Genomic DNA, 25,616 nt, shown 5'->3' on the forward strand with positions numbered 1-25,616 from the left:
AAGGTATATATTAAACTAGGCAAAGGGAAACTTTTTAAACTGTTATTCCAAATGTTCAGGTGACTTCAGTTATAAATACACATAGCAGTGTGCAATTGAATGACTGAAATGATGGCTACATTTTGTATGAAAGAGATAATACCAGAGAGCACAGGCAAGTCCTAATAATTGTACCTTCTGAATCTCTTAAACTTCTTCAAATACACAGCCAAGAGGTTACATATTCCCAGAAGAATCAGCCTGGAAAGTCAGGCTCAGATTGCAGCAGTAGCTTGTTTTCTCCACCCATTCCAGCTCTCGGTCTATTTAACACAGCACAGTTTATGTTTCCTGGCTTTTAGTTCAGAGCTGTGGGAGTTTGCAACCTGCACTTATCCCTCTCAGAATGAATCGCATTGTGCTGCTTGCCTTGACTCTTACATTGCTGGTCACATTGGTAACTTCAGCAAGGTACCCATACCAACAAGTCTTGCAGCACAGCAGGATTAGAGGCAGGCAACATGGGTAAGAACTATTTTACTTTTCAGTTAAGTGAGTTTTGTAAATAATTGCTTCACTGCAGAAATCCCAGTAATTAAATTGTATAATTTTCCATGCTTGCATTGTATGGTCAAGTAAGTGGATTTGTACAGTATAAAATCTTGAAATCTTTATAGAAAGTAGATAAATTTACTGTCTGTTGTTATATTAAGAATACATTTTTTCACAGGGGTTCTTTTACTTTGCAGTTATATTTGTATTGCTGCACAAACACTGGTTTTATGTTGGATACTCACATAAATAGCAAACACTTAAATGTGTTATAGTACCAATTTCTGTGATGTTAAATAGTTCCTTTTAAATGCTGCTGAGTACAGAGATAGATTTTCTTGACAGAGACATACATACTGGTATTTTAGAAGAATTAGAAGAAGAATTTTCTTTTACATACTTAGCACATTGAACAGGTCTCATCACTCACTTTCACTGTACTTAAACACTTATGCTTCTACTAATGTTGAGAGCTAATCAAAACGGGAACTAAGTTGTAGGACTAGAGGAATTTGGTACACCAGGAATAGATCCTCTCTAATATTGGAAAAGCAAGCAAAATCTAACAGATTAGGACCCTGGTGGGAACTGAACTCAGACACTTCACCTGGCTGCAAATCTATTGGGCATCATCCAGAAGTTTTCTGATCCACAGAGATGGGTTTCACAATCTACTACTCAAATGCATATGCTGGCTGACTTTGGACAGAGTAATTCCAGTGCCAGACACCTCAGCACAATGGGTTTGTAGTGATGCTCTAGCAGATCCTGAACTGACATGAGTGCGCTGGAGCAGCACATTTAGTGGACGTGCATGCTGCGCTGAGATGACCGACACTTTAAAGAGAACAGAGATGCTAACAGGATAGCTTTTGTACACATTTGTTACTTGCTGGTGATTTTTATTGTGTGATATATACATTTATAGTTATTATTGTTAGTTAATGCTGAATATGTGTCTGCTTTTTATTTGCAAGCCCCAATGTGTGTGCAGTGCAAAAGATCCTGGGCTCTAGCAAGCAATACTACACAAACTGCAAACAGTGGTACCAGAGAAAGATATGCGGCAAATCAACGTAAGTCATATCGTAGAATAACAGCACAAACTATCAGTTATTTTTGAGCAATCAGACTACTTGTGTGAACCACTTAGACAAGAGCTCTGTGTGCTATATTTCTGATCCCAACTTTTGTGTAATGGGTTCTGTCATACTGCTACAGCCACAGTCATGATTCATAGAGGCAAATGCATTGTAGCACTTGTAGTTCCTTAACAGCTGGAGAGCCAGATCACTGCTCTATGTAATAGCTTATTTGATCTGTGATGGGAAAGGGGGCTGGGGGGAGAGGAGGAGGGGGGGGGGGGAGAGTTGTCAGTGCTACTGTTTTCTGACTGCTGGCTGTTAGGTTATTTGGATTGCATCTGTGGAAGTACAGTGACCGCAAACACCATGCTAATGCTAAAAATTTCACTCCCAGTCAAACCACTAACACAATTTATGTCATAAAAGCCAAGTTAGAGTGTGCATATGAATAAAATAGGCATGCAGGGCTTTCCCTTCATGTAACCTTACAGAAAATGTTCAGATAGTACAATTAAACCACTGTAAAATTTCAGTGGTTTGCATTACTCACAGAATACAGACTTGTCTTGAACATAAGACTATCAGATGCAGTCTGTTGAAATGAGGAATGTGTTCCTTCATGTTTGATTATAGATACACTGTGTGAAAAAGTGAAAAAAAGAAATAAAGAAATAAACAACTAGCTCATGCATCTGACCATCATGAACACACAGTACAACTTCATCTTTTGAAATCAAAGTTTTTCCTTAGGGTGAAGTGTGGACAAAAAGCCTAGATGTCAATCAAATGTACTTTGCAGTGCCATAGCCCTAGTTCAGGCTCCTGTTTTTTTTTTGTTTTTTTTTTTGGTGTTTTTTTTTTTGTGTGTGTGCATATTGTGTGGTACAGATAAAAATGTGCAATGCACACAACTTTATGTATTACATTAACCATTTTTTCATTATTAATTTTGTTTAATTAACTGGCTAACTGAGTTTGCAATTCTGTCTTCTTGTGCCAGTGCTACACCCTGTTCATCTGCATGAAATGCAAGTCTATGAGCCACCTGAAACCGTTTCCCTTAACCCTTTATTACTCACATAAGGTAGTCAGAAAGGAGATGGGAGTGGGCGGAAGTCAGTCTTTCCTTGTGTGCATGGACATCACCCTACCCACTGTCTCTCTGTACTGCTATAAAGTTAATTATTTGTGGTCAGCACTGCAACTATAGCTCAACAGAGTTTTTGTTTTGTGATCTGCCCTCCATTCTCAGTGTGCAATGAAGTGGGTAATGAAGTGGGGGGAATAAAATGTGTGTGTGTGTGTGTGTGTGTGTGTGTGTGTGTGTGTGTGTGTGTGTGTGTGTGTGTGTGTGTGTGTGTGTGTGTGTGTGTGTGAAAAGGGTTAAATGCCTTGTTGCTTAGAGCAGGGGGAGAACTTCAGAGCTGTAGCACTGGGCACAAAGAGTCAATTATTCAACAGCAAAGGAGGAGGTGAGCAAGGTTAGGTGATTGGCTTTGTGCTAGCAATCACCCGCCCCATGTTGGGTGTGATGTTAGGTTTCATAACTGTTGATGGTGTGCACTGTGATTATGGTTTGACTTGAGCAGCTTGATAAAGACCGCCTATAGCTAAACAGCAGTTTTTCTGGACTGTGACACATTTTAGTACCAGGGTGCAGGTCTGGGTACACACGTTTCAGTGCTCCTTCGTCCACATTTGAAACCATTGCTAGCGCATGGGGCATCAGTACAAATCATGGAGTCGCTCAGCAAAACTGTGATGGTGTCCCATTCTTCATGTCCTCCCATTCTCCCCTGTGGCAGCAGGGTTCATCCAACCATCATCATTACTACCCATATTATGGGGGGCTTCAATGTGTGATCCCTTTCCCTTATCCCCTACTCACACCTGCAGAGAAGCAAAGTGATACTGGTATCTTAACTCCCCCAGGACTAGTTGCAATCTATCCTCTATTGTTGCAGCTGTTTGGTCTCACTCTACTTCTATCCTTCCAGTAGTTTATACTCGCAAATAACAGTTGGGCAGCGTGTACCCCCAAACAACCAAACAACATAATTAGGCTATGTGTAGCCGAGCCCCCAAAGAACCATAAGGCAGTGTGCAGCTCCAAAGCAGCATACTTAGGCAATCTGTTTCCCCCAAATAACAGGAGACATGGGCCCCAAATATTTTGAATGAGCAATGCCACTATTAGCGTTGCCCCTTGATTTTAGTTATAGTTCATTTCAAATATACATTGCATATAACTACCCAGTGTCTTCCATTATGCTGATTCTTTACCTGTCAGCTAACATTCTACCCAGGTTTGCATGGCCAATTTCTACACCTAACTATTGTGAGGTACAGTATTAAATGGTTTTGCAAAGTTAAGGCATAATACATTAGTATTGATATTTAAGATAAGATATTTCATAATACTGAACATGTTAGTTAGACAAACACTTTCTATCATAAACACACAAAGTTTTTGCATTACTAGGTTATTCTCTACTATATATTGGTTATACAATTCCTTTGTAACCATTTAAATATTTTACACACACAACAGAAGTTAGGTTTACAGGTGTATAGTTTCTCTGCTGTAATTTCCTCCCTATTTAAATGATAGTGCTGCATCCCTATGCTAGTCTTGGGGATTTCACCCACTCACAACAAAGATTTAGAAAGGGATGTGGCCTTTAAATGGCTGAAATTAAAATCTGTATCACACAAACATGAATACCATCAGGGTCAAATTTATTCAGCTAAAGTTTGCTCAAATATACCTTTACTGTCTCCTACAGGTTCAGTGCTAGGCTTTATCTTTTTTTACTACGCTATCGCAAAAAATTATAAAATTTAAAATACATGTATATACAGTATACAAATAAGAAGTATGTTCTCCCAGAGTAAAATGAGCCATTGACTACTGTTCTCCTATGGTGCTGTCACTTACAGTAGGTAGTCAAAATCTGACAGAACCGACAGGTTTTGAACTAGTCCATCTTTTCATGGGGGATTTTCAGCAAGGCTTTTATTCTTTATAAAGACATTCCCTGAAAATGATTTATACAATGATGCTGGCCAACCTCCCTGCTCGGTGCATACTTTTTTTGGGCAGTTGGAGAGAGCAACTGCCACTTACTAAGTGCTTTTGAAACTAAACAAAACCCTGAGAATCCCCCATGAGGAGATGGGCTAGTCAAAAACATGTCAGTTCTGTCAGATTTCTACTACCTACTGTAAGTGATGGCAACATAGGAGAAAAGTAATTTACAACTCATGTTATGTAACACACTTCTTATTTGTATGTCTTCATATGTATTTTAAATTTTACAATTCTCACAATAGTGGTCCTAATAGTGGTCCTTTAAGCTATCCATAAATATTTAATTATGACCTGAGCTGATTGATCTCTATCTGATTGTAATTCAATTAGATAGTGTTTAATTCCCTACCTCCGAGGCAATCTAAGTTTCAATATATTTCAGCAGGAATTTATCAGTGTAGTACTGCTTGATACACTGTAATGCTTTGGTCCCGCAGTGCTCCTACCCCAATACCCTCTTAGTTTAGTTGATAAACTCAATTTTCATTGATAAATTGTAAAATTCAGGGTTGTTGGGAAGAGGGATATCACAACTTGCTTCCTTCCCTCCTTCTAAAACAGACTTTGCACCTCCACAGCAGGCATTGTGACCAACCTTGATATGAATAGGGGAAAACCAGCGTACCCAGAGAAAGAGAGGAAAGGGGTATGAATGTTAGGGGTATGAATGTTAGGGGGCATCCAAATTTAGCAGGGGAGGACATGATTTGTAGTTATACATTTGGTACCATATCCTTTAACAGTTTCTCCAATAGATGTATTTAAAAAAAGTGTTCATTAATTAATTTGATGACCTGTTGGCCATTTGTGATCATGACACTGGCATGGGAACCGTCTCTGTTGGTTACAGGTCTAAAGGAACTTGTAACTCTAACTCGCTACTTCCTCTATAGATATTAAATGTATCTATTTTTTGCAGAATATCTATATCTTCATTGCAGATGTCCGTCTCCAATTATATATGGCACTACTGTAATCAATTATTTACTACGCCTTATGTCTTGGAAAATTATTATTTAATGGGTTAGATAACATTTTTCCGGCAAGTTGTTTCTCCGCTGAATGTCCGCAAAGCGTGCCATGGCCGTGTAAGACCGTCTGAAATGCCCACACAACTTCCTGGCCTGCTTTAGGACGTCCTCTAAGCCTGGGTACTTTGACACAAATATTTGAATGACTAGATTCAGCACATGTGCCATGCAGGGTACATGTGTCAGCTTTCCCAAATTCAAAGCGGAAATGAGATTGCTGCCGTTGTCACACACCACATTGCCGATCTCCAGCTGGTGCGGGGTCAGCCACTGATCCACCTGTTTGTGAAGAGCAGCCAGAGGATCTGGTCCAGTGTGACTCTCCGCTTTAAGGCAAGACACGTCTAAGATGCTGTGACACCGTCGTACCTGGCATGCAACAAAGGCCCTGGGGAGATGGGGCTGTGTAGCTGGAGAGGAGATCGCAGCACAAGTAGAGTTGAACTGCCCCTCAGCCAAGGAGGAGGAGGATGACGATAGCGAAGACGATGTAGTAGGAGGAGAAGGAGAGGAGGTGGCAGGAGGCCTGCCTGGAAGCCGTGGAGGTGTCACAAGTTGGTCCGCTGCACAGCCACGTACTCCCTGCTTGCCATCAGTCACCAGGTTGACCCAATGGGCTGTGTAAGTAATGTACCTGCCCTGACCGTGCTTGGCAGACCAGGCATCCATGGTCAGGTGGATCCTTGACCCAATACTGTGTGCCAGAGATGACACCAATTGCCTCTCAACTTCACGGTACAGTTTGGGTATCGCCTTTTTAGAGAAATAATTGCAGCCTGGTATCTTCCACTGCGGTGTCCCAATGGCCACAAATTTACGGAAGGCCTCAGAGTCCACAAGCTGGTATGATAACAGCTGGCGAGCTAACAGTTCCGCCAAGCCAGCTGTCAGACGTTGGGCAAGGGGGTGACTGGCAGAAATTGGCTTCTTCCACTCAAAGATTTCCTTCACGGACGCCTGGCTGCTGTGGGCAGAGGAGCAGGAACCACTCAAGGGCAGAGGTACAGTGGAGGAGGGTGGCTGTGAAGGGAGAAAGCCGCTGAAGATGCTGCACCTGAAGGAGGAAGAGGAGAAGGAGGTTGGCTTTTCTTTTGTGTGCTGCTTTTGCTCAGGTGCTCTTCCCATTGCAGTTTGTGCCTTTTCTGCAGGTGCTTTCATAAGACAGTTGTCCCTACGTGGGTGTTTCCACGGCTCAATTTTTGGAGGCAGAGAGAACAGATGGCATTGCTCTGATCTATGGATAACACACTATAAAATGTCCAAACCGCTGAGCCCCCTGGGGTGATGGCACTATGGTGGCATCAGCAGGTGACGTTGAAGGACATGTTGGCTGGCCCAGGACACTGCCACCAGCTGTTTCTGATGACAAGCTCCCCCTGCTTCTTTCAGCAACTCGTCTCCTCCTACTCCTCCCTGGCTCCCCTTCTGAACTGTCCCTTTGGTCATCTTTTCTCTTAGGATCCCACGTGGTATCCGTATCATTGTCATCATCATAATCATCCTGCCCAGCTTTGCTTGCCTCAGACACTTCCAAAACTGCACCAACAGCAGGTACTTCATCATTAGCTCATCCTCACACATTACGTCCACATTACGTAGGTTGCACCCTAACTCAGACATATGAGGTGGAGTAACTTGCTTAGCGCATTCATCTGGTTGTAACAATAATGGCTGTGAATCAGTTAATTCCCCACCAATTAACTCCTGCAAAGTGTCAAATGCAGCGGCTGTGGTGCTTGTAGTAGTGCTGGTGGCTGCAGAACATGAGGTGTTCTGTGTGAAATAGTCAACCATGTCCTTACAATCTTAGGAGTTGATGGGACGTGCCTTCTTCTGAGCACTGTACTTTGGCCCAGGGCTGCACGAAATCACATCAACACGACTTCACACAGACCTGCTGGGTGGCCTTCCTCTGCGTCTGCCTCTACCTCTACCTCTACCTGTTTTGTCCAATTTGTCCATATCGGGGGGGAGGGGGATGAAGTGAAAGGTATGTACTAACTTGACTAATACAATGTGTAGTCACACAGGTGCAGTTAACAGGTATGCACGGAGTGGTATATCACACTGCGTGCACTCACGTAGGTGGGTGGGTGCACAGTGAACAACAGGTAGGTATATGCAGTGGGTATTACAATGTGCACCTGTCACACACAGACAGGTACCGGACAGGCACAGTGACACTGCGTGCGCTCAGCTCACATAGGTAGGTGGGTGCACTGTGAACAGGTAGGTAGGTATATGTAGGGATGGGTATTACAATGTGCACCTGGCACACACACAGGTAGTCACTGAATGTGCTGAGCCTGGCAGTGGTGCACACACAATAGGAATTACCAAGGCTGTCTATGCAACACAAGTGTCAGTGGAACAAAAAAAATAGATCACAAGAACAAGATTAGCTTTCAAAAGAGCTGTTGAGGGGTGCTTTTTTAGCAATAAGATTCAGCAAGGAGCCAGCTAAGAAGCCTACAAGAGCCCTAACTAATCTTTCCCTATGAGAGTCTACAGCAGCTTTCCCTTCTCTAATTACTGCTGGCACACGAGTGAGTGAAACGCCTGACGCTGCCTGCTTTTTATAAGGGCCTCCAGGAGGGAGTGTAGCCTGATTGGCTACAATGTGCCTGCTGACTGTGATGTAGAGGGTCAAAGTTGACCCTCATGATGCACTATAGGGACGAATCAAACTTCCGGTAAAGTTCGCGGTTCTCCGCGTTCGCGAATCCCGGAAGTTTGCCAGGAACCGTTAGCCGGCGAACCGTTCAGGCCATCTCTATTGACTAACAAGTCGGTGTTTTGACCAAAAATTAGTAATAGTCGACTAAAATATTTCCATCTACTGTAAGTTCTGATGTACAGTTCTTGACTGACAGCATTTTAGTTGGACTCATTTGCTATTTTGTTGTATCATCTTTAAAATTATTTTTGTTTTTAATTTAAATATGAATTTAACGTGAATCTTGTACCAGCATGTCAACGTAATGATTAATATGACATAAATTAAGCAGTGCTCTTATCAAAGTACTGTGCATCATCTTTTCTGGCCCAGTTCCATCAGGCATCAATTCAAGCCTGGTAGAAAATACACAAACTGTTCAGAAAAATATAATAATTTTGTTTCAGTACCTGTGCCAAATTCAGTAGTTTATTATGTGCACAGAAACTAACCTTTTTCGAGTTCCAGGTGCTAGCAGGTCCCATCTGCCTTTTCTGTAGTGCTGCTGCTCTTCACTCCCTACTTCTTGATTGGGCACTAGAGCCCAAATGGAGAAACAGGAAGGGCAGAGCCCTGACATTACAGAGAAGCAGGGCCGGGCCGAGGTATAGGCTGGAGAGGCTCCAGCCTCAGGGCGCAGTGTAGGAGGGGGCACAGAATTCATTCAGCTGTCATTCCTAATTGTGTTTGAAGCAGAAAGAAATAAGAAAAGGGGATACATGGCACTGACTGCAAGCCAGATAACTAGATATTAAGGTGTTGGAGGTTGTGGGCCCTGTGGCGCCTCTTAGTCTAATAGCAATCAGTGTTTGATGGCTCGGGTGGCAGGGATGGAGGGGCGCACTTTGGTGTCTCAGCCTTGGGTGCTGGAGGACCTTGTCCCGGCTCTGCAAAGAAGGCAAACAGGACCTGCAGCGTCTGGAATTCAGAAAAGGTGAGTGTGTGTGCAACTGCCTGAAATTCTGAGTCTCTTCACACTCCTTAGTAATGCTGACCTTCTAGAACAGGTGGAAAGATGAGCAACTAAATTAAGGAACGGAAAGTCTCTATCAAGAGATGTTGGACAAACTGGGCTTATTTAGCTTGGGGAAAAAGATGACTGAGAGGTGACCTTATTACCATAGAATAGCTTGACAGATAAACTTTTTGTCCTTAGGCTTGTGCAAAAGGCAAGGGGACATGATCTGCTTGTGGAAGAAATACGTTTTTGCCATCTATTTAAAAAGGGGTTCTTTATAGTAAACAAGTAAACAAAGTTGTTAGTTAAAATGTGGAATATTCTACCACAGGAAGTAGTTATGGCAATATATCTGCATTTAAAGAGTGCTTGGATGCTTTCCTTGCATTGAAAAACACCCATGGCTATAATTACTAGGACATTTCTGGCAGAGTTGATCCAGGGATTTATTTGACTGCTGCCTGGAGTTTGGAAGGAATTCTCCCCCTTTTTAAGGCTAATTGGCTCAAGCCTGTAAAGGTTTTTTTTTGCCTTCCGCAGGATCAACTGGATATGTGCATGTTCAGGACAGTGATCTTTTTTTTCCTTTGTTGAACTTGTTGGAGGAATATCTTTTTATAACCAAACTTTATTATAACTACTGTATGTACTCGAGTATAAGTCTAGAACTTTAGGTCTGACTCAATAAATCAAAGTATAGGGGTCGACTTATACATGAGTCATGGGTAACACTGTGCACACTAAGTAATGTGTGTACAATTAGTGACATTCCCATTTGCAGCAATTGACACTTTCTTCATAAAGGAAATGCCAAGGAAGCACAGGTCTAAAAGTCTTAGCCAAAACAATTAACAAGGAAAGGAGCAGGGAGAAAATACTGGGCTGCAGGAAGGGACGTGAATAATTGCTGCACTTGGGGGGCCAGAGGAGTTATTGGCTGCACTTAAGGGACAGGTGGAGTTAATGACTGCAATACTGAATGCAGTGCAGTCATTAACCCCTCCTGGACCCCAAGTGCAGCTGTTAAATCTTAATCCCCAAGAGCAGCCGTTAACTTTGCTGGGTAAACTTATACGTGAGTCAATAAAAAATTCCTGCTTAAGAGGGTCAAATATTGGGGTTGACTTATATATGAGGTTGACTTGTATTCGAGTATATATGGTATGTAACTCTTCTTCAGTATTGTATTTATTGCTTCTTGTTCTGCCTTGTCTCTTTGTTACCTTCTTTATAAGAATCTGTATGAGGAGGAATGTTTCAGTGCAATGTCTAAATAAATTCATAAACTGCACTTTATAAAAGCAGTCTTCATTTCAATTAGTGTTACAATACACTGAAATCTTTAATATTCTGCTATTTGAAAAATGAAGATAAAAAACAAGCATTTTCTTTGCTGGATAATAACTACAATGTAAGCAAATATTTTAAATGATATATTACTACAGTATAACACCAAGAAGCCTATATCTAAAGAACACATCTTACATACTGGCTTGCTTTATTAATCTGTGGGATAACAGTGATGAGGTGACTTTGGGATGGAGTAACACATAGGGCATGTGTGGAATTTCAATCAGTGAGGTGAAGGAAGTGCTGACTGAAGAAAAGATAGTTCAGAGGAATAAGGATAAGCAATTACTTCTGTGTACATAGCTTAAAGCCCATGAGAACCCTTACAATTGACGTTAAGAATCTTTGAAAAACTGTGGATAGCATTATTTTCCTGTTTCCATTGCACTTAAAAAAGAAATTCAGTCAGGTTAAAAAAAATACCTCTATATACTTAGTATTACGTTTTCTGCACATTTTTGCACCATTGTCTTGGTCTTATAACGCTTTTGTGGAATATGTGTTAAAATTGTCATTACAGTGTAACGATCGGTGTAACACAGAGAGGGTCTGATTATTGGTGATCTGCAGTATCACCAAGAATACAGACATATACCCGATTATTGATGGTCTGCAGTATCACCGATAATCAGATATACTAACCTCTGGACACCTGAGAGATATGAGTGTTTGGTGAAACAGTAATACTTTGAGAACAATACCAGGAGGACAGGTACAAGGCAGTAAGGAATACTGCTGGAGTAGTACCTTTCAGCAGCCTGAGACTCTACCACGGGGAGGAGTCAGACTGGGAGAGGGAAGGACCAGAGCGTGAGTGACACCAAGAGAAGGATGCCACTGACTGATCTGTGAACTATCTCTTAAATGGGGAGATAGCTCTCAAGGTCGGACAAGCCAGGTCGGCAACACACTGACATACTGTACAAGGTACAAAGACAGGAAGCTGATTTGGTAATCCTAAGGCAAGCAGGGTTTGGCAACAGAGTATCAAATATAGCGAAGAACCAAATCAGTGAACAGATGAGTGGTCAGGAAAGCAGAAGGTCATAACAGATAATAAACAATGCCTAGTCTTGGGTGTGAGCTCCGTGATCATCAACACCCTGGAACTAGTCTGAAGTATAACAGAATGGTAACACAAGTCCCTAATCTGAGGTGTGAGGTCCTTGATCATCAACACCCTGCCCCCCCTAGTGTTTCCACCCCTCCCTTTAGATTGTAAGCCTCTGGCAGGGTCCTCCACTCCCTAGTGTAATCTACAGGATCATGTGCTCCTGTCCTATGACAGCCTGTACTTGTATTACTGGGCCTACCTAACCAGCCCATATTGCATGATCATGTATTTTGTACAATTTGTATGTATAACTTTGTTCTATGTGTATAACCCTATGTATGTCATCCTTGTATCATTGTATATATTTATTGTTCAGCGCTGCGTAATATGTTGGCGCTTTATAAATACAATAAATAATAATAATAATAATAATAATAATAATAACTAGTCTGAGGTATAACAAAATAATAACAGATTCCTAATCTTGGGTGTGAGGTCCTTGATCATCAACACCCTGGAACTAGTCTGAGATATAACAGAATGATAACCCAGATTCCTAATCTTGGGTGTGAGGTCCTTGATCATCAACACCCTGGGACTAGTCTGAAGTATAACAAAATGATAACACAGATTCTGACAATAAGGTCTGAGTGCTTCTACGTAGTGATCGCAACGGCAGACAACCAGTGAATGACCAGCACGCAGTATATATAGCCCAGCGTTCTCCAGCGCCTCCCCTAAGTGCTGGACCAATCGGAACTGGTACAATCGTCAGCTGACCGGCTTGGTCAGCTGACTCCCTTCTGGCTGTCATAAAAGTTCTGCCTCTCAACGCGCGCGCGCGTCCTTCTGAACTTGTGTGGACTATCAGTCCCAGCCACACCAGACATGTCTTGCGCATCACCCGCCGTGCTGGACGCGGAATCCGCCACACCGCTATCAAATCATGCGGCGGTTTCTCCGTGTTCAGCCATACTAGCAGATGTAAGCCCACGCTTGCAGACCGCCGCGTTGGACGCGGAAACAGCCGCCTTACTCTGAGCGCACGCGGCGGCTTTTCCGCGTTTTCTCACATACAGATTTGTCATTTTGAATATATAAGTGAATACCAGGATCTTTTTTTTTCTGAATTCTTTGTGTTTATCTTCAAGTTTTTGCACCATTAGTTGTAAAGTGCAGCTGGCCATAGAACAAATCTTTTCAAACAAGATAACAGCATGTTTATTAAACAGAGGTCCAGATTAGCTTTCCTAAAAGTTCTGTGCAGAAGTTAACTCCTTTTCTCAGTGTTATCTTCCTAGTGATAAGAAACTAATTTTCTATTACTAGAATTACTCAAGATAGCAGAGTTTACTTTTCAGACAGACATCTCACAAAATGTTCCAAGCTACTGTACATAGTGTTGACATCCCATAAAGTGGAAAAAATGGAAGCAGAAATAAACTAAGGGAGAAAATTAATAAAGGACTCAGAACTTATGATTTACTATTTCAAATTAGCATGCAGATTGTGGTATAACAATTTCTCAACATCACTTTAGTATGGACTTCAAGTATAGAAAGTTGGCCTATCATAGTGATTTACATGAGGTCCCACTTATCACTTTCTCATGCAAGCAATTAAAGGATACCTGAAGCGACATGTGACATGATGAGGTAGACATGGGTATGTACAGTGCCTAGCACACAAATAACTATGCTGTGTTCCTTTTTTTTCTTTCTCTGCCTGAAAGAGTTAAATATCAGGTATGTAAGTTGCTGACTCAGTATCCTTTAAAGGACAAATATCACAAAAAAGTGTAACATTAAAAATCCATATACAGTATATAAAATGTAAATTTCTCCAAGAGTATAATGCACTAAAAATTACGTTTTCCCTACATATTTGTCACTTATAGTAGGCAGTGAAAATCTAACAGGTTTTAGACAAGTCTATCTCCTTATGGGGATTCTCTGGTATTTTTATATTTACAAAAGTACTTACAGAGTTGCAGTTGCTCAGTCTAATTGCCAAAATAGTGTACAAATGAATAGGGAGGCTGACCAGCATCTTTGTATTAATTCTTTCTAGGAAGTGCTTTTGTAAAGTGTAAAGGTAAAACTGAGTATCTCCCATAGGAAAATCGACTAGCCCAAAATTGGGGGGAAAAAGTATTTTTAAACTCCATTTTGCTCTGAAAGAAATGTACAATTTATATGTATGCATTTTAAATGTTACAATTTTCATTGAGAGTGGTCATTTAAATATGGATAAGTTGGGGCAGGTAGATGGAAGCATTTAAACTGCAAATATTTCATGAAATCCAAGATTCCCCTTATCACCCCCACCCGTTTCCCCCCCCCTGATCACTTCCCTATGGTCAATAAATCAGTATCACAAGAAAAATGTGAATTGGCTCAGATCGCCTATGTGTAAGATTTCCCATTTCAAATAGTCTCTTATTTCTTTATGGCATTTTTCAAAATGCTGGGCTACTGTGAAATTTTTGTTCCTACTGCTTTTTCACACTGTTAGGCCAGATCCACACTATTTTGTGAGCGCTTGCGTTTGATTAGCGTTTGCTAAGCACTTGTTAAAAAATCGTTCTTATTCACTTTCATTAAAATCACCGGGATTGCTGTGATCGCGGACACGGAAAACGTTTTTTCACGATTTTTACCGCAATTGTAATAGAAGTGAATGGGAGCGGTTTTTTTTTTTGGTTTTTTTTACAAGCGCTCAGCAAGTGCTAATCAAACTCAAGGTTCGTTCACAACCTCTGCATTGCTATATTGCTACACCACTGCTTAACTACAAATACACTACCACAGAGGTGTGCAAAACAGGCAGGGTCCCGTGGCACTCAAATCACCCGTAACCACGCTGTGCAAACTACACCCCAAGTAGGTGCAGAAGCAGTGCAGACAGCCCACCACAAAATGCTCTCACCACATGGGGGGACCATACATAACTGCTCCCATTACTAAAAATATTTCCCATAAAACCTCCTTTCACAAGCATAGGAAAAAAAAACACTGAATAGGTAAGAACTCACTTCTAAGCAGCACCTGCATTATAAATAGTCTGCAGAAGCCCATCAGCAAATTAAAGGGACAGTAGTTTTGCGGTGGGATGAAGCCTGCCCCCTCCGGTTTACAAACCAATCTCAGTTCGCCTCTTTGGAGGGAGATTTTAGGTTTACATTGTGGAATGCTGTAATTCAAAAACGATAAATGCCATATTTATGCTGATAACATATTTATACACAGTGGATCCAGGTGGTTCCATAGAGACCAAAGACTAATAGTTTAGCCCAATTAGTTTCACTAAAATTAATATCTCCGATTTGGAAAGAGTTATAAACTTCCACAATACCTTAACACATGCACAATTTAATCTGTGCTTGAATGTGTTATCGTAGAGATAATCAGTGGCATTCTACTAAAATCTTACCAAAAAATGACTGGGTATGTGCTGTTCCCATTCTGAAGCTGGTGTCAGAATGTCTATGGGATCCTAGATTTTGAATAGCCCCCCCCCCCCCCCCCCCTGCTGTGCATTTCCTTTGTAGGTAACTGTAACAAGGCTAATTGACCCTGTCTGTTTTGTCAAAGGTACATGTGAAGAGCTCTATCTGTGAAAACTAGAGATGGCATGAACGGTCCGCCAGCGAACCGATTTGCGCGAACATCGGTGGTTCGTGGTGAACCAAGAATTATATGCGAGTTCGACCCGCCACCTAAAACTTTGACCCTCTACATCACAGTCAGCAGACACATGGTAGCCAATCAGGCTACACTTCCTCCTGGAGCCTCCCCCCCCCCCCTGTATAAAAGCAGGAGCGTTGGCCATTTCCTCACTCTGTGTGCTGCGTAGGTAGTGAGAGAAGGGAGAGAGGTTGCTGCACAGATTAGGTAAAGCTTAGTTAGGCTCTTGTTAGGCTTGCTAGCTTTCTCCTTGCTGATACTAATTGCTAAAAAGCACCCCACAGCAGCTCTTTTGAGAGCTAATGTTGTTCTTGTGATCTGTTTTTTTTTTTTTTTTTTTTTTTGTGGCCTACTGACACTTGCATATACAGCCCTGTCAGTCGCAGCTGGCCCTTGCAAATTCCTACTGTGCCACTGCCAGGCCCAGCACATTCAGTGCCTACCTTTAGATTGCCCGTGTGTGACAGATGCACATTTGTAATACCAGTCACTGCATACCTGTTCACGGTACCTGTGTGTGTGACAGCTGCACATTGTATAGTGACAGGAAAAAAATACATATATCCAGGCACATCGCCTCTAGTTAGGACATTAAATAAGTTATTAAGGAAAGGGAGGTGCTGAAGGGGGTGTGGCTAGAAAACAGCAAAAATCTATTAACCCTTCGCACACTCGCATTTTTTTTCTTGTCACTGACCCCTGTGGCTAGGGTCTAATTCAGTGCACTCCCTCCTTCCCCTGTATGTGTTTGTCAGCATGCACACAGCTTATGCTGGTGTATGTGCATGGTGCACATGGACACAGAACGTTAGCTCCTTTGTGCGATTGGTAAGATGCACTGTCTGTCCCAGGAGAGGACGTCAGGATGTGTGCTCCTAATCCATTGATAGGTTTGATGCAATGAATGTGTTTGCATGTCTGCACTATGCATGTTACAGGGCCAGAGTTAGGACACCTATGTTTACCTGGGTACTTCTGCGCAGTATAGGTGACTAAGCATAAGAATGCATTCTTCTGTGAACTAAAATCCTGGCTTTTAACTTAGCTGTAGGGATAACAGTTGTGCCTAGATGAGTGAATCTGTGAATGCATTTGTTTGAACATTTGCATGCGAGTGTGTGAAGGGTTAATAGATTTTTGTATAGTGACAGCACACTGTGTTATATTATATACCAGTCACTGCATACCTGTTCAGTGCACCTGTGTGACAGCACGCAGTGTTATATTATATACCAGTCACTGCATACCTGTTCACGGTACCTGTGTGTGTGTGACAGCTGCACATTTGTAATACCAGTCACTGCATACCTGTTCACTGCACCTGCATGACAGCACGCAGTGTTATATACCAGTCACTGCATACCTGTTCATGATACCTGTGTGTGACAGTGCACACAGCATCTCTGCCTGCATGCCGTGTGACTGCCTGCAGGCCGCTTGACTCACCAGAAGGCAGGCCTCACCAGAAGGCAGAAAGGATGCAGCACTTGCACAACAAGCTGGCAAGTATGCTTTACAATGCGTTTAAGCGTGATGTCACAGCACAACGGAATAAAGGTGCTACTGCCAGTAATCCTTCTCCTATGTCCACGCAGGCAAGGACAGGATGCTCCAGCAATCTCATGGTGATGTTGGACATGCCGACATTCTTTAGTCAAACCAGTGGCGTTCCTACTGTAGGGTGCAGGGGGGCGTGGCGCACCGGGTGACAGACAGCTAGGGGGGTGTCGCCACGACGCCCCACAGCAGCAGAGCAGGAGGGGGAAGCAGCGCTAGAAGGAGGGGCAGTGGGGGCAGCGCTGGGGAGGGGGGAAATATCCCCCCCCCCTCCCTCACCTGGGACCCCTCCTTCTGCCTGATTAGCGGAAGCACAGTGGGCGGCATTGAAGGCGGAGATCTGTGACGACATGAAGCTGCCAGCACTTGGAACGCGGAAGTGGTGAGTAATTCTGCGCATGTCTCCCCGCCGCCGAGCCCGCACTTGCCACCACTAATCTATGGAGGGGGAGAGAGGCAGAAGGAGGGGTCCCAGGTGAGGGAGGGGGGGGATATTTCCCCCCTCCCCACCGCTGCCCCCACTGCTCCTCCTTCTAGCGCTGCTTCCCCCCACCTGGGGCATCTATACTGGGGGCAACTGTACTAGCTATACTGGGGGCAACTGTACTAGCTATACTGGGGGCAACTAAACTAGCTATACTGGGGTCAACTAAACTAGCTATATTGGGGCAGCTATACTAGCTATATTGGGGGCAGCTATGCTAGCTATACTGGGGGCAACTATACTAGCTATACTGGGGGCAGCTATACAAGCTATACTGGGGGCAGCTATACAAGCTATACTGAGGCAAACTATACTGGGGGCAGCTATACTAGCTATACTGGGGGCAGCTATACTGGGGGCAACTAAACTAGCTATACTGGAGGCAACTAAACTAGCTATACTGGGGGGCAGCTATACTAGCTATACTGGGGGCAACTATACCAGCTATACTGGGGGCAACTATACTAGCTATACTGGGGGCAACTATACTAGCTATACCGGGGGCAGCTATACTAGCTATACTGGGGGCAACTATACTAGCTATACTGGGGCAGCTATACTAGCTATACTGGGGGAAGCTATACTAGCTATACTGGGGGCAACTAAACTAGCTATACTGGTGGGCAACTATACCAGCTATACTGGGGCAACTATACCAGCTATACTGGGGGCAACTATACCAGCTATACTGGGGGCAACTATACCAGCTATACTGGGGGCAACTATACCAGCTATACTGGGGGCAACTATACCAGCTATACTGGGGGGCAACTATACCAGCTATACTGGGGCCAACTAAACTAGCTATACTGGGGGCAACTAAACTAGCTATACTGGGGGCAGCTATACTAGCTATACTGGGGGCAACTATACTAGCTATACTGGGGGCAACTATACCAGCTATACTTGGGGGCAGCTATACTAACTTCATTGGGGGCAACTAGTTTCACTGGGGGCAACTATACTAGCTTCACTGGGGGCAGCTATACTGGGGGAAACTACTAGCTATACTGGGGGCAACTATACTAGCTATACCGGGGCAACTATACTAGCTAATACTTTAAATTACAGTTAGCTCCGCCCTCACCCGGTCATGACCACACCCATTTTTGCCACGAAGCACACCGCAGGTTGTGGCCACACCCATTTTTTAGGGGGGGTGTCTTTTAATACCCAGCACCGGGTGCCAAATGCCCTAGGTACGCCACTGAGTCAAACGCCTTGCCTTAGCCCTTCCGGATCCACCCTCCACCAATGCCTCGAGCGGCAGGTAGCCGACTACCTGGCCTTAACTGCGGATGTAGACAACAGCGATGAACCCCTGGACTACTGGGTGCGCAGGCTTGACCTGTGGCCAGAGCTGTCCCAATTTGCCATCCAACTTCTGTCTTTCCCTGCCTCCAGCGTCCTGTCAGATAGGACCTTCAGCGCAGCTGAAGGCATTGTCACTGAGAAGAGAAGTCGCCTAAGTCAAAAAAGTGTTCAGTACCTCACCTTTATCAAAATGAATGAGGCATGGATCCTGGAGGGCTACTGCCCGTCCAAAGACTAAGTCAGTCCCCGCACACAGCATCTCTGCCTGCATGCCATGTGACTGCCTGCAGGCCGCTTGACTGCCTTCTCCGCCACCACCCACATGTCCAGGATTTCAGGTGGATTCCTGAATTTTTAAGGCCGCTACTAACAGCGGCTGCTAACAACCCCAATGACAATTTTTTTCTGGTGTGTGTACATGCCTGCCTAATTTTTCTGGCTGCATTGGGGCTGCAACAACAAAACAATAGGCATGTACATGTGTCACTTCTCCTTCGTGAGCGTTACTTTGCCACGGTGAAGGGGCTTGCGTATCACAATGAAGCAATGACCGCCGGCTATATGAGTGTGTTGGGGGGGGGGGGACACACCAGATAATAAGGTCGTTGCTTCATTGTGGACAGACCAAATTTGATCAGCTGGACAGTCACTGTTGTTCTATCATTGAGCTACCTCAGCCCGGTGACCATATGGGCTTGAAAACCGCTATCGCCTGCACTCTCACCATGGTGCGCACAGTCCAGCATGGCCATCACTACACAAACAACTGTTTGTCTTTCAGTGTGAAGCAGTACACTAATTACACTACCTGATTGATGTATACACATGCAAGATGTTTTAAAGCACTTTAGGCCTCCAATTTAGCATGCAATGTGATTTATGCCCTTAAAACGCTGCTGTGCGTCAAATCCTTATTTTTTTTTTCCCCGGGACTTTTAGCGTGTATCCCACTCCACCATGCCCCTCTCCAGGGGTTAGACCCCTTGAAACATCTTTTCCATCACTTTTGTGGCCAGCATAAATGTTTGTAGTTTTCAAAGTTCGCCTCCCCATTAAAGTCTATTGCGGTTTGGGAAGTTTGCGCGAATCCAAACTTTTGCGGAAGTTCGCATTTGAGGTTCGCAAACCTAAAATCGGAGGTTCCAGCCATCTGTAGTGAAAAGTGAAAACCTGGCTATTCAAATTGTTTGACAAGACACACTGTCAGCCAAACACAAGCAACTCCAAGTGATTTGCATTCTGCTTTAACCACACATACAATTGGAATTGTGCCGTTAATCACAATCGGTGCAGAAAACCTATTGTGATTGCATTTTTTCACGGCTCATCCGTGCCGGTGATCATTCCTGATTAAAGTCTTCAAGTCAAGCAGAAGCCATTACCTAGGTGTTGCTGTGGTTCACGTTTGTAACAATAGGTGGTAAGTAACTGAGACTAGTTGAAAAGAAGTGATGTCTCTTCCTGATCCAGCTTTGATGACAATCAATAAAGATACCATCATCATGGCATCTTTTCATTGTGATTGGTAAGAAAATTAGATGGTATGGGTGGGCAGATTTAACTGAACATGAGCCTCCAGTTAATGATTTGCTACATAGTGCTAGTGCCATCCCAGCACCAATCTGCTTCTCCATACTATGGGTGGTACAGTATACACCCATCATTACGTTCAAACATGAAGGTCAGCCAATCCAGAACATTTCAAAAACTACTGTATGATGAAACTGGCTCTCGTGTTGACCAATGCTCATTAGCATTACCAGCCTCAGAAATCACAAATTAACTAGGCCTCAGATTATAGACCACATAAATGCTTCACACAGCTCAAGTAGCACACATATCTCAACATCAACTGTTCAGAGCAAGTCTGCATTAAAGTGATCCTTAAGTCAAATGGAAAAAATGAGATTTACTCACCTGGGGCTTCCCTCAGCCCCCAGCAGCCGATCGGTGCCCTCGCAGCTCCGCTCCGATGTCCCAGGACCCGCCGGCGAGCACTTCCGGTTTGGCCGTCACCGGCCGACAGGCATGGGAACGCGAGTGATTGTTCGCGTTCCCAGCCTGTATATCGCCCCCTATGCTGCTATTGCGGCTAGGAGGTCGCAATAGCAGCATAGGGGGCGATATACAGGCTGGGAACGCGAACAATCACTCGCGTTCCCATGCCTGTCGGCCGGTGACGGCCAAACCAGAAGTGCTCGCCGGCGGGTCCTGGGACATCGGAGCGGAGCTGCGAGGGCACCGATCGGCTGCTGGGGGTTGAGGGAAGCCCCAGGTGAGTAAATCTCATTTTTTCCATTTGACTTAAGGTTCACTTTAAACAGGTCTTCATGGTTAAATTGCTGCAATGAAGCCACTTCTGACGAAGAACAAAAAAGTGGAAGAGAATTGCATGGGATACCGACATAACAATTGGGCATTAGATGACTTTATTTTTGTCTGATGGGTCAGAATTTGAGATTATTAAATCCAGCAGTCATGCCTTTCTAAAACATGAAAAAGGGGAGTGGATCATTTTTACATGTGTGGATGCACGATGCATGGAAAAGGAGTTGTGGTACATTGCTGGTGAAACTGTTGTTGATTTATTTAAATTCCGTACACACTTGACAAACATGCACACCACATAAAGTGCCAGCATATTCCATGGTTCTGTACAAAGTAAGAAACAAACTTTGTGTTACATAATAATAAAGATAATGGTGTACACCAAATAGTACAAAATACAGAATTGATAATTACAGCGACAAATACAACATGATGAATAAAATGTATAACAAATTGCAGGACACAAGATGAATTACAAATTCCAACACACAAAATGGTCAGAAAGCCCTGCCCTTGCGATCCTACAATTTAAAGGAATGGGAAGGGGGTGGGGGGTAGTATACAATATGCACATCTAGGGGCAGAGTGTTTTTAGGTTATAGGAAGGAGTACAAATTGGCCAGAGGTTGAAGGGAGAATGGCCTAATGCCTGGAACACACATCCAACTTTGATTGACCAATCACTACACAATTGTATCACCTCCATGTAGCATGAGAGCTTGCCTGCACAATCTGTTTATAGTATTCAAAATCTGTTTGCCTGCATACTACATGGAGGTGTTAAAATTGTCCAGTGATTGGCCAATCAAATCGGGGTACACACCCTAAGTCAGAAAAAAAGTGAGTTTTGAGGAATGGGAGGGGGTGGAGGGTAGTATTCAATATGCATACCTAGGGGTAGAGTGTTTTTAGGTTATAGGAAGGAGTGCAACTTGCCCAGAGGTTGAAGGGAGAATGGCCTAATGCTTGCTACACACATCCAACTTTGATTGACCAATCATTAGCCAATTTTATCACCTCCATGTAGCATGAGGGCTTGCCTGCACAATCTGTTTATAGTATTCAAAATCTGATTGCCCGCATACTACATGGAGGTGGTAAAATTGTTCAGTGATTGGCCAATCAAATCAGGATACACACCCTAAGTTAGAGAGCTTGTCAGAAACAAGTGAGTTTTGAGGAATCATTTAAAAATTTTAAAGGTTGGAGTGTGACAGATGCATTGTGGAAGGAGATTCCAGAGGAGGGGTGAAGCACGTGAGGACTCTTGTGTATGTGAATGTGAGAAGGTGATTCTAGAGCAGTGTTCTCCAACCCCGTCCTCAAGGCCCACCAACACTGCATGTTTTGTAGAAATCCACAGAGGTAGTTAATCAGCTCTGCCGAGACACTAATTACTCTGCCTGTGAATGTTTGTGGTCTTCTGCAAAACATGTACTGACAGGGTTGGGGAACTCTGTAATCTAGAGGAGAACAAATCGAGTGCTCAACACCTCTGGGGAACCTTTCAAGACTGTTGGAAAATCATTCCAGATAACTACTTTGTGAAGCTGAATGAGAGAATGCAAAGTTGACATAGAAACAAAAAAGTGGCTACTTTGAAGAAACTGTTGTAGTTTTGATGTTTTTAATTTTAATGTACAATGGATATAGGTAGAAAAAAAACAACGTTTTGTAAAAAATAATACCTTTTAATGGCTAACTAATAGAGTTAAATGATGCAAGCTTTCTGGGATCTAGTCCCCTTCTTCAGGCATATTTCCAGATGTAAGCTGAATGTACAATGGAGAAACTAAGAAGGTTTACAGCGCCATGGAATATGTTGGCGCTTTATAAATCAGTAGTAATAATGTATGCTGATTTGGTTGACACTGCACTCCAGCCAATGTCCCACCCTGCTCGCCCGTAGAAATGGGCATGATAGTAAATAGCATATGCTGTATATGTATACTCCACTTTTTTTCAGCAATTTTATGGAGCATAATATACCATACCAGCATTCTTCTTTATTGTGCTGTGGATCCTTTAATACTTTTCAAGTTCTGGAAAATGTGAAGAAATATATGTGCATGAAAGCATAGCATAGAATGAGATGGTTGTACTGGGCTTGGGCAGTCCAGACAAAGAAAAGGATTTCTTTGTGCAAGCATTATCTACGCCGAATGTTCTGCGTCTAGACTAAATGATTCTAATTTTGCAGTTGGGTATACATTGTAATAGTGTGATTTTCCATATCTGCTTCTCTTCCTCCATAACTTGAATATTGTAGTTCAGTGCTTAGACATAGTCTTCTCAGCCAGTCATTCTATAAATCCAAAGCCCATATTTCAGGATAACAAAATATTTGTCCTGTATTTTTTTAATCGTAAGTATTTATGGCCAGTTTTTGCTGATACTTTTAAAGCGTGCTTAATTTTATTACAGCTATAAAGCAATATCATAACGGTATCAGGTACAATAACTATATGAAATTATCCATCGCATATTTTCTCTTTAATATGAATGAGTCTTCTGTACGTATGTATTGTTCAAGTTTAATAACATACTGTAGGTACATAGATATATGGGACATCTCTTTAGTTATCTTGCCTGCACTGTTTTTCACCTTACCTACTGTATGGAAACCGTTTAAAGCACTCAACATGCAAGCAATGCAAAAAATGAAAGTGCATGTGTTGCATATATGTAAGATGCACTGCAAATTCCATTTTTCCTCTGCAGCTTTCATTTACATATTTATTATTAATGTGACAGCTCTGGATTCATTTCTTACACATTATGAACTGTGCATTTTCTCATGGAGGATTCTCAGGGTTTCCTTTATGCTTTCAGACAGCAGTGGCACAGTCTAAATTACAGATGAGCAGTATAGATACAGGTCCTGGGCAGTACCTGTGTTTTTTTAGTTTTAGTGTAATGCCACAGGATGGCACACTACAAATAAGACTACAATCCCCTGGAACCCCTAATGGGGGGATGAGATACGACTGTAAAATATGCAGTATGCAGAGTATTACTACAACCAGGAACAGGTATATTTTCATGCTCTTGGTCCGTTGGCATCACTTGGCCTACCTCTTTTCTTTTGCTAAGCCATTTGCAGCCATTTAAATGCCACCTCATTAACATACCAACATAGCTACAAATATTAAAGGGGTGCATATTGGAGATTTTTATACCACCTCGCTTTATGTGGATTACATTTTGTTGTCTCTAATGCAACCTCAGGTTTTCCTTCTCAACATGTTTAAAGTGATCTGGCAATTTGAATCCTTCTCTGGATTTAAAATAAACCCAGATGGATGTTTTGCCTTTGCACATGCCCCAGGGTTTTCTGAATCTACTTCTCCTTCAGATGGAAGACTGATTATATCCGTTACCTAGGCATAAGCCAAAGGCAACAAATGCAGTAACTTATATGAACATTTTTATTCCCGGGTTTAAAAAGATAAGCAGGGAAATCTCAGCATGGGATACCTATAATCTTGTATGGGCATATACAGTGGTGTGAAAAACTATTTGCCCCCTTCCTGATTTCTTATTCTTTTGCATGCTTGTCACACTTACATGTTTCTGCTCATCAAAAACCGTTAACTATTAGTCAAAGATAACATAACTGAACACAAAATGCAGTTTTAAATGATGGTTTTTATTATTTAGTGAGAAAAAAAACTCCAAATCTACATGGCCCTGTGTGAAAAAGTGATTGCCCCCCCTTGTTAAAAAATAACTTAACTGTAGTTTATCACACCTGAGTTCAATTTCTGTAGTCACCCCCAGGCCTGATTACTGTCACACCTGTTTCAATCAAGAAATCACTTAAATATGAGCTATCTGACACAGAGAAGTAGACCAAAAGCACCTCAAAAGCTAGACATCATGCCAAGATCCAAAGAAATTCAGGAACAAATGAGAACAAAAGTACTGTAATTGAGATCTATCAGTCTGGTAAAGGTCATAGAGCCGTTTCTAAAGCTTTGGGACTCCAGCGAACCACAGTGAGAGCCATTATCCACAAATGGCAAAAACATGGAACAGTGATGAACCTTACCAGGAGTGGCCAGCCGACCAAAATTACCCCAAGAGCGCAGAGAAAACTCATCCGAGAGGCCACAAAAGACCCCAGGACAACATCTAAAGAACTGCAGGCCTAACTTGCCTCAATTAAGGTCAGTGTTCACGACTCCACCATAAGAAAGAGACTGGGCAAAAACGGCATGCATGGCAGATATCCAAGGCGCAAACCACTTTTAAGCAAAAAGAACATTAAGGCTTGTCTCAATTTTGCTAAAAAACCATCTCAATGATTGCCAAGACTTTGTGGAAAATACCTTGTGGACCGACGAGACAAAAGTTGAACTTTTTGGAAGGTGCGTGTCCCGTTACATCTGGCATAGAAGTAACACAGCATTTCAGCAAAAGAACATCATA

At 42.8% G+C, this 25,616-nt stretch overlaps 1 protein-coding gene across 1 annotated transcript in view; it reads left to right on the forward strand.

Annotated features, from left to right (window-relative positions):
* Nucleotides 1–328: 328 nt before the first annotated feature.
* The window catches only part of TGFBI (transforming growth factor beta induced), a 198,124-nt gene continuing 172,836 nt past the window's right edge, over nt 329–25,616 (forward strand). Inside the window, exons 1-2 of the mRNA XM_068277429.1 lie at nt 329–504; nt 1,509–1,607. Of these exons, the coding sequence (XP_068133530.1) occupies nt 386–504; nt 1,509–1,607 (218 nt within the window). The 5' untranslated portion in view covers nt 329–385. The remainder of the gene's footprint in view (nt 505–1,508; nt 1,608–25,616) is intronic.

This window comes from Hyperolius riggenbachi, chromosome 3 (assembly GCF_040937935.1).
Source record: "Hyperolius riggenbachi isolate aHypRig1 chromosome 3, aHypRig1.pri, whole genome shotgun sequence".
NCBI lineage: Eukaryota > Metazoa > Chordata > Amphibia > Anura > Hyperoliidae > Hyperolius > Hyperolius riggenbachi.